Source organism: Crocodylus siamensis, chromosome 3, assembly GCF_052110815.1.
Source record: "Crocodylus siamensis isolate JL-2025a chromosome 3, ASM5211081v1, whole genome shotgun sequence".
NCBI lineage: Eukaryota > Metazoa > Chordata > Crocodylia > Crocodylidae > Crocodylus > Crocodylus siamensis.
This window is the reverse complement of record NC_143397.1, coordinates 211,098,493-211,107,786: the sequence shown is the minus strand read 5'-3', so window position 1 is coordinate 211,107,786 and position 9,294 is coordinate 211,098,493. Positions and strand designations below refer to the sequence as shown.

The 9,294-nt window shown below is 47.9% G+C and overlaps 1 protein-coding gene across 1 annotated transcript; it reads right to left on the bottom strand.

Annotated features, from left to right (window-relative positions):
* Window positions 1-3,187: 3,187 nt before the first annotated feature.
* LOC149869405 (uncharacterized) lies at window positions 3,188-7,782 on the bottom strand. Its single transcript, XM_090037350.1, has one exon. It carries the CDS (start codon window positions 7,625-7,627, stop codon window positions 5,594-5,596), a length of 2,034 nt encoding a protein of 677 aa, XP_089893476.1. The 5' UTR covers window positions 7,628-7,782; the 3' UTR covers window positions 3,188-5,593.
* Between the last annotated feature and the right edge of the window lie 1,512 nt (window positions 7,783-9,294).

Genomic DNA, 9,294 nt, shown 5'->3' with positions numbered 1-9,294 from the left:
CTGCCTTTCCTGGGAACAAGCAACAGAGCTGGCTCCCCGTCCTCCACCCTGGGGATCTCCCCAACTGCATGCTCCTGCTCCTAGCCTTTGGTGGGGCTAGAGGGTCCTGCCCAGCCCGACGGGGGCCCCAGGTGCACGGGCAGCAACTTACTGGGCATGGCCAGGACAGTGGAGTGGGAAGGGGCACACAGAGCCAGCTGCCTCTCTCCCGGGGTTGCCCTGCCACCTGCACATGACTGCTGGCAGCAGAAGCCAAACCTCCCATCTGGCTGTCACTGGCTGCCATGTGCTTGCTTACTCCCGTCTCCGTGGTACAGGTGGGGTTGACCAACAGCAGCCCCGACACTGCACTCACCCTTCCAGGCTGAGCAGCAGTGTTGTGGAACGAACTCGCCCGTTGGCCTGAGTGGCAGTGGTAATGGCAGCAGCGGCAGCGGCACCAGCAGCTGGGCACAAACTGCTGCTGGGGCGGATGAAAGCATGCCCCACCCCCACCCCCACCACTGGGCAGTGTTTGCTGCAACCACCCACCCAGAATCCATACTGCGCTAGAGTCCAGTGCAGCTCCTTTGCTGCTGGCTTTGTGCTGCCTACCACTGCTGCTCCACATAGCTACTGCTGCTGCACTGAGCAGCACTGGAGCCTGGGCTCCCGCTGCAAACACTGCCAGTGGCTGCGAGGGGGTTGGTGCTTTCCTTTGCCTCAGCAGCAGTTTGTGCCCAGCTGCTGCTGCTGCTCAGCCCAGTGAACAAGCCCGGAGCCAGCATGGGGCTCAGGGTAGCAGTGACAGCAGGGAACAAACTGCTGTTGAGCAGGGGAGAAAAGTGGCCCCTCCCACCACCAGTGCTCCCTGCGGCAGCCACTTGGAACTCACGCGGGGCTGCCTGTGCCTGCTCTCCATTGCCACCACTGCCCCACGGGGCAAGTGACAGGACAGCCCCGTGTGGGCTCTGAGCGACCGCAGCAGGGAGCACTTGTGGGGGGAGGTGGATTGGCCGCTTTTCTCCTGCGCTGAGCAGCAGTTTGTTCCCTGCTGCCACCACTCATCCCGGGGGGGCGAGCGTGGGGTTGGGGCTGCTTGTGGTCATCTCCTTCTATCCTATGAAGCTGGGAGTGAACAGGCATGCGGCAGCCAGCAGCAGCCAGATGGAAGCGCAGAGCCTGCGCCAGTGCCCCAGGGCCAGCAACAGTGCGGCCCAGAGCGGGCAGCAGGAGCACAGGGTCCTGGCTGGCAGGGACTCTATGGAGCCTGGCCAGCTACCCTCTCTCCCTGCTGGCACATCCCAGTCCAGTTTCACAGACCCCTGAGAGCCCGTGCCCCAGGCTCCTGCCACCCCACTCTGGGCCCTGCCGGTGCTGGCCTCGGGGCACCAGCATGGGCCCTGCGCTTCTGCATGACACTTACTTCCACTCTCCCTCAGTCCCTGCCTTTCTAACTTTCCTGCCTGCCCCCATCCCCTTCTTACCTGAATTTCCTGCTGAGGCATGAACAGCCCCACAGTGCCAGGCCAGAAAACCCTGCTGGCAGGGGCTTCCAGCTGAGGGGCAGGGCCTGCTGGACCTTGCAATTGCAGGAGCCTGCCATGATTTCCCCTGCGTCCTACTGTCGCTGGCTAATGTCATCTTTGACAGGCAGCTGGGGCAGATAAATACTAATTTTCTACATTTTTTTACGGGCCCTATGGGTCACATAGAATGGGCTGGTGGGCCGGATTCAGCCTGCAGGCCATATTTTGCCGACCCCTGGATAAAATAGTAAATGTACTGGCATTATTATAAGCTCTGCCTCAGCAGGCATATACAAAAAGAACCAGGGAGCTTGACATACAGGCTGGAGTTCTCCTCATAGCCAAACCAATAAATCAGAAATGATACTCTGCTAAATGTTTTGGGTCCAAATACTGCAACAACTCCCTTTTGCAGTGTTCTTTACTTTGCTTCAAACGGTAGTGAGAGTTTTTGCAGAAGAAATACTGACTCCTGAACCTTGGTGTGAACAAGGCAAATAGAAAAAGTTGTGTTCAGCCATTTGATATCGAAAGTTGCTATTGTAATTGTCCCGGGGTGGGGAACCAAACCCCAGAGTCACGGTGGGCCGGGGTGGCAATTAGACACGGTAACAGGCCGGGTTCTATTGGCTATGGAGAACTGAGGCACGGGAAGCGTAGCGGTTTCTTAAACAAGTTGTGAATTTATTTGACTTACGCTTAGGTGCGTAGGAGAACGATGTCTTCAGTTACAGTTTACAACAACAACAACAAGAACAACAAAGGGGTCTGTTGGCCCACGAGGTTCAGTCAAAGACCTAGTCCCAGGGCTGGTCAACAGCTCATTGAGTGGATAACACAAACAACAAACTAACTGTAACACGGTGAATGATGAAAACGAGATGTGACGCCAGTCCAATATTGGTGGACGATCGAGTAGTCGTAGAGTAATGCCGAGGTCGGATGCCAGAATGTTGAGGTGAAATCGTAGTGGGATGGTCCAAAATCGTAGTCAGCAATCAGTCAAATTGAATCAGGAACCAGGAGATCAAAATCACAATCACTCTAACCAGCACAGAGTGCTAATCTGGGGAAGGAGACCAGTAGGCCCCAAAAGCCTGACTGCCAGACAGTCCCTAGAAACACCAGCCTCTGTCTGCAGTGACGCGATCTTCTCCCCACAGAGGGAGGGGCCCTCAGACCTTTTATAGCAGCCCTATAGCCAATCAGGCTGCTTGGCTAAGAGAAATTTCTAGAGGTATTACCTCATTCCAGTCGTACACTGGGCATGCTCTGCACTAAGATCTGCATAGCAACTGAGTCTGCTCAGAGCTGAAAGTGGGTCAGGGCTGATTGACAGCTCCTGAGGTCATAGAAGGGGTAACTCAGGCCCTGCATGGAATTTTCCACTCTCAATCAAACTGAGTTCATGCATTGGCAGCACCTATACTTAAAATTTTGCTCCAACATGCCCCCTTGCTGTCAATGCAAGAACCAGGAACGTTATCTTAGAGCTCGTAATCTCCTTCATTTTCGGCTTCCTCGGTCAAGGTTATGTGAGTAATGGTAACATATATACAAAATATACAATAAAACAGTCTAATTGTCCCCATCATGTCTTGATGGTCCTGATTCGACAATTTCGTTAAGTTGATGGGTTGATTGAAGAACTTCACATTCCGTAGGTTCGGTCACTCTTGTTCTGAAATATAAAACGTAATCGGACAGAACAGATTTTCTCATATTGTCTTAACTTACATTACTTTAAGGGCCTATCTTATTTATCGGTTGTTTTGTCGCCCTTCGGGTCAACCAATTGTGGTGCGTTATAATGTTTTGACCACTTTCTTCAAGTTCAACTAAGTATGTGTTTGGGTACATCTCTGGCGTAATTATTACCCCTGTCAGGACTTTTGGGTGTTTATTTCGTGGGTCTGGAAGAGTGACCCACACGAGTTCCGAAGGTTGGAATTTCGGTTTCCAAGGATCTGTTGGTATAATATCTCTTGTGTTCCAAAGTTCTTTATCAGCGTTTAGGTTTATAAGTACTTCATGATTTTGCTTTACCCAGCCTTTATATGTTCCGTTCCCTCGGGTTCGTAATGCTTCTTTGTATAACCCTACAGCTCTCTCTACTACACCATTTGACTGCGGATGGTAGGGTATATGGTGATGCCAGTGTACATTATATAATATGACAAATTTTTCTACTGCTGTAGAAGTAAACGGCGGCCCTCTATCCGATTGAATGACATCCGGTACCTTCCAGACAGAAAATATAGCTATTAATGCTGATATCATGGCTGCAGCATGGGTCTTTCTTAGTGGGACTACGGTAATTTGCCGTGTTCCTACTGATAATGGTTCCACTAATTGAGCGGCCAGCAGCATTTTACCAATAGTTCCGTATTGATGTTGGGCGGAATGAATCGTCTTATGTGCAGTATATACTAGATTCCCATTAGAGTCCTTTACGGTGGAAAATAGGTGCTCATCTGAGAATCCTACGGTTACTATCATAGGAGTTGAAAAATTTATAGCGCTTAGAGAAGTCTCTTCAACGGTATTTAATAGTTTCTCCAAAGCTTTTGTGTCTCTTCCCGTCCACGGTACTCTTCTCCTTGATTTGTCCCTGATCTGTTGCTGGATTCTTGATAATACTGGCAAATGTTCAGGTAAGATGTAGTGTCTCAGCCAATTTAATTTACCTAATATGGACTGGAATTCAGCCTTTGTTTTGGGGATTTTATTCTTTAACAAACTAGTAACGTCTTTTTCCCCATGAGACACTCCATACCGCCTTCCCTCTTTGAATAGCGTTCCTAAGAATTCAATTTCAGAGGTTGGATCTAATTTCGACTTTCTTAAATTTATCGACCATCCATCTTTTGAGAGATGCTCTACCAGATCTTGAGTGACCTTCCTGACTACTCCTTCTTTTCTGCCCATTATGGCCACATCATCAATGTAGCTCCACATCTCCACCTGTTTACTGTCCGGGTTATCATGGCAGAACTTTTCAAGGCTACAGTTCATTGCAGCAGTGGCCAACGCTGGGGCGTTCCGATATCCCTGGGGGCATACATTCCATCGGAACATTCGACCTCCCACACACATATTCAGCACTCCGTCGTCATCCTGGATGGGAATTGAAAAAAACATGTCCTTCAGATCCAAAGTAGTTCCCAGCCATTTCTCTGCCTGGTATTCGGCCATCTCTCTCAAACTTTGAATCAAATTGCACGAAGTGGGTTGCGCCAGTTCAGTACAACGTTTATTCACCTCCCTGTAGTCCACGACTAACCTGACTTCAGATGGCTTTCCTGGTTTTGCTGTGCCCCAACCTGGGGATAATCGTGTGCTCGCTGAGATAGCGGTAATAGACCCTTGATCTTCCAAGTGTTTCAAGACCTTTTCCAACGGCTCCCTAAGCTTGTCCTTTGTGGGAATAGGGTTATACCTCCAGGAAGAAAGGATCTTCAGCTTGGGTCTATGTCTTTCGTGAGTTGCGATAATGTTTATGGGTAATGTCTCCATCACTTTTTCCTTTAAGTTCAACATCTTTATTCCGGGGACTCCCAAGATATTCATGCTTCCCAATACTGCACCTAGACTCTTCTGGTATCCTTCTACTAAGATCTTTACCCTATTCGTTAGGGTGGCCGTGTTCAACCCTTGCACTCGCATTACCCGACTCGTCCTAATGTGTGGAATCGTTGCTCTTATTACATTTACCTGTGCCCCTGTGTCTAACAAAAACTTCGTGGGGACTAATTTAGTTGGTTCCTCGGGATCTCGAATCTTTACCACTGAATACGGCCGTGGGTCATCACTGAAATTTTCCGAGTGATTTATCGCTACATCACCTTCTTCTCTTAAAACCCGTGATCTCTCGTTCTCCATACCGTTAACGCCATCGTCTTCTGACGCTTCTTCCTTCTGATGATCTATTTCTACTCCTTGTTCTACCTTCAACCTGTTGTGACTTTCCGGATTTCGTATCATCGTTTCAAGGGTTATTTCATCATCTGGGTCCGTTGTCCGTTCGCTGTCTTGTTTCACCGAGCTGGCGTAGCTGCCGGTCGTTGGACTCCCGCTGACAGCGCTTACTCGTTTTTTGGCTTTCCTTTTTCCTGGAAACCCAATGTCCTGGCTAAAGTCCGTTGTCCCTCCCCTCCAAGTAATCGTAATTGCTTCTTTGACAGACCTGACTTCTCCATCAAGAAAGCAAATATGGCTCTTTCCAGTGGCGTGCGTTGAAAGAATGGATAGCTTGAGGAATTCCTGGGAATTTTTGGCGGTGACTTTTGTGGTTGATGATTCATTCTTGTTTGTGGGGGACTTCTATTTACTTCCCTCTGATAAGTCTGATGGTAAATTTTATTTTCACCTGGTCGGAGGTAATGGCTGTTGGGACTCCCAATAAAGTATACTTGTTCTAGCTCGTCTTCTTCCTTTGTAGTAGGGTATGCACTCTTTTGGGGTCTGGGTCGCATCGCTCCCTGCAATTGATCTAATAACCCTAGGGTATGCATCACAGGCCCATTTATGGAGGGACTCAATAATAACCTGATGGTGATGGTCAAATTTCCTCCGTAAATTTCTGATGCTGCTTCTATGGCTTCTGCTAAGCATGGAACATCCCCTGGCGTAGTGGCGTAGCGGTGTGGCCAAGCTCCTTGCACTTGATCTAGAGTAAGGTTTAATGGCCTAAAGACGGGATTCCAAAGAGCATAGGATGCTCCAATAACCGCATGTATCAATGCAGTGGCACTGGTTTTATTTACTATTCCTTCATGCCATGCATGAACTTTTCGTTGTAACGCTTCCACTGCAAGTGCTGGCAAAGGAATGGGCCAATAATGATTCGCTAACACAGGGATTGGATCCACCACCTTCGCTCGACTCCAGGCTGCATTCCTAACCAGTTGCGAGGCTTCTTCCCTGTCCACTAACTCACTCCCAGCTTCAGCCACTAGCCTTCCTAGCCAGGCTATAGGAGTCTCCTCATTTTTAATACTAGTTTCCTTTTTGAGTTCATTCATTTCCGATCTTGTTCTAGACCTGGTGGTTGTGGTCGTTTGTTGCTGTCCATTAGGTCCCATAGTATACTTCTGTACAGCTATTGGATATGCGAAAGTCATTTCAGGTTCCATATTCTTTTCCATGGTTCCACTAGTGGTTTCTATACTTCTGTCTTTATCATTACCCATTTGGTTACTTGTTTCACTTATCACATCTGGTTCCAAGTCTTGAGCTACAATGTTTCTTTCTGAGCTGTGAATGTGATTACACTTTTCCCTTGCATCCTCCAGGGGGCGCTGGCTGATGTATGGGGGTGGCGACGTAATCTCAGGGGGTGGTGCTGTGGCGGGGGGCGGATCCCAGGTGGGCGGGATTGTAGGCGGTGCCTTGACGTGAGATGGGCTGGGTATGGGCGGAGCTGGACGCTGTGGCGTCAGCATGCTTTCTAGTGCTCTCGCCGCATGGCCGGCGCCATGTTGTAATGGCCTCTCAGCTATAATTTTGCTGGCGGCTTTTGTTGTGGACATGAGCTGTGCTCTGGTGTCTGTAAGCTCCCTTAATAAGGCTACGTAGTCTCTGAATAAAATGTTTATTATGCAGCCTTTCTTCCACTTTTCTCCTGTCCACTTTATTTTTCTCCCGTTCTTCTCCAAATTCTCTCGCAATTTAACCAGGAGCTCGTGCCCCCTTGACCCACACGTAAGGCTCGGACAATTAAATTCGTCGGGAGGAGTATCCTCACCCCCTTTTTTCATATACTGTATGCACTTTGCAAATTCCCGGTCTGGATGGGATTTAGCCACAGCCGGAGCTTTTTTCTTTAATACGGCCAGAGATCCAGTGTCTCCCTTCGGGCGATACACAGCCCTAGGATCTTTTAAAACACAGCCCAGAGCTCCCGGGGTGAGCCGGATAGCTTTTCCTTCCCCGTCATCTCCCCGGAGGGACAGATACCCGCTGATAGTCTCCCCCGCTGGATTTACAGCTTGGTGGTAGTTTAGATGGTCCCACACATCGCTCAGCTCAGTCGCCTGGCGATTCCCACTGCTCCATGGGCAGTTTTTTATCCACTCAGTCTCCAGTTCGCCTCCCGTGTATCCTGTTCGTGACGCCATGTCCCGGGGTGGGGAACCAAACCCCAGAGTCACGGTGGGCCGGGGTGGCAATTAGACACGGTAACAGGCCGGGTTCTATTGGCTATGGAGAACTGAGGCACGGGAAGCGTAGCGGTTTCTTAAACAAGTTGTGAATTTATTTGACTTACGCTTAGGTGCGTAGGAGAACGATGTCTTCAGTTACAGTTTACAACAACAACAACAAGAACAACAAAGGGGTCTGTTGGCCCACGAGGTTCAGTCAAAGACCTAGTCCCAGGGCTGGTCAACAGCTCATTGAGTGGATAACACAAACAACAAACTAACTGTAACACGGTCAATGATGAAAACGAGACGTGACGCCAGTCCAGTATTGGTGGACGATCGAGTAGTCATAGAGTAATGCCGAGGTCAGGATGCCAGAATGTTGAGGTGAAATCGTAGTGGGATGGTCCAAAATCGTAGTCAGCAATCAGTCAAATTGAATCAGGAACCAGGAGATCAAAATCACAATCACTCTAACCAGCACAGAGTGCTAATCTGGGGAAGGAGACCAGTAGGCCCCAAAAGCCTGACTGCCAGACAGTCCCTAGAAACACCAGCCTCTGTCTGCAGTGACGCGATCTTCTCCCCACAGAGGGAGGGGCCCTCAGACCTTTTATAGCAGCCCTATAGCCAATCAGGCTGCTTGGCTAAGAGAAATTTCTAGAGGTATTACCTCATTCCAGTCGTACACTGGGCATGCTCTGCACTAAGATCTGCATAGCAACTGAGTCTGCTCAGAGCTGAAAGTGGGTCAGGGCTGATTGACAGCTCCTGAGGTCATAGAAGGGGTAACTCAGGCCCTGCATGGAATTTTCCACTCTCAATCAAACTGAGTTCATGCATTGGCAGCACCTATACTTAAAATTTTGCTCCAACAGTAATATATGTAGTCCATATGTACATTATGGTTATAATTAGAGACATCAAACATTTTTAAGCAATTTAGTTCATATTGACAGAGAATTGTTGAAAGGCCTATAGTTTGTGCAATAGAGTAGTGTCTTAAGCAAGCTTTTTCCCCACCTTAGTGCTTACCACTAGATGGCTCCATGCTTACATACTACTACCAATTTAATGTGTGTGTTGGATTTTAGAATATTACATTATCAAGGGAAAAGGTTTTATAATTTATCGTATTACAAAAGTTACACTGCTCCAGGACATTAGTTTGCTACAAAATTCAATCCCCTAGTATTTCAAGAATTCATAAGCCAAAATGATATAGAGATAACTCTGTACTGAGATACTGAAAACAACATGTTCATTACTCACTCTGGAAACCATCCTAAATAATTGTTGGATAAATTACAAGTATATTGCGAGAGACCCCAAAATGAAAATGAACACAGAAAGGCTATTGCTTTTTCTTCATGCAAAGTCTAACATGCATAGGTGTGAGCATTAGCTTTTTCAAATACTGTACAAAGACAAATCTCAGGTACATGAGGAATGAGTTAAATCTGGCTGGAAATGAACTCTTACTTGAAAGTAAGGTAGAAAGATACATTTAATTAATTCAATGGAGCATGAGAAAAACATTACCTTTACTATTTTTATTTTTTAAATATTGCACATATTAGGTAGAATTTTAGTTGGAGTAAAATTTTATTTTAAAATCTGACCACTGTGTGAACTATTAAAAG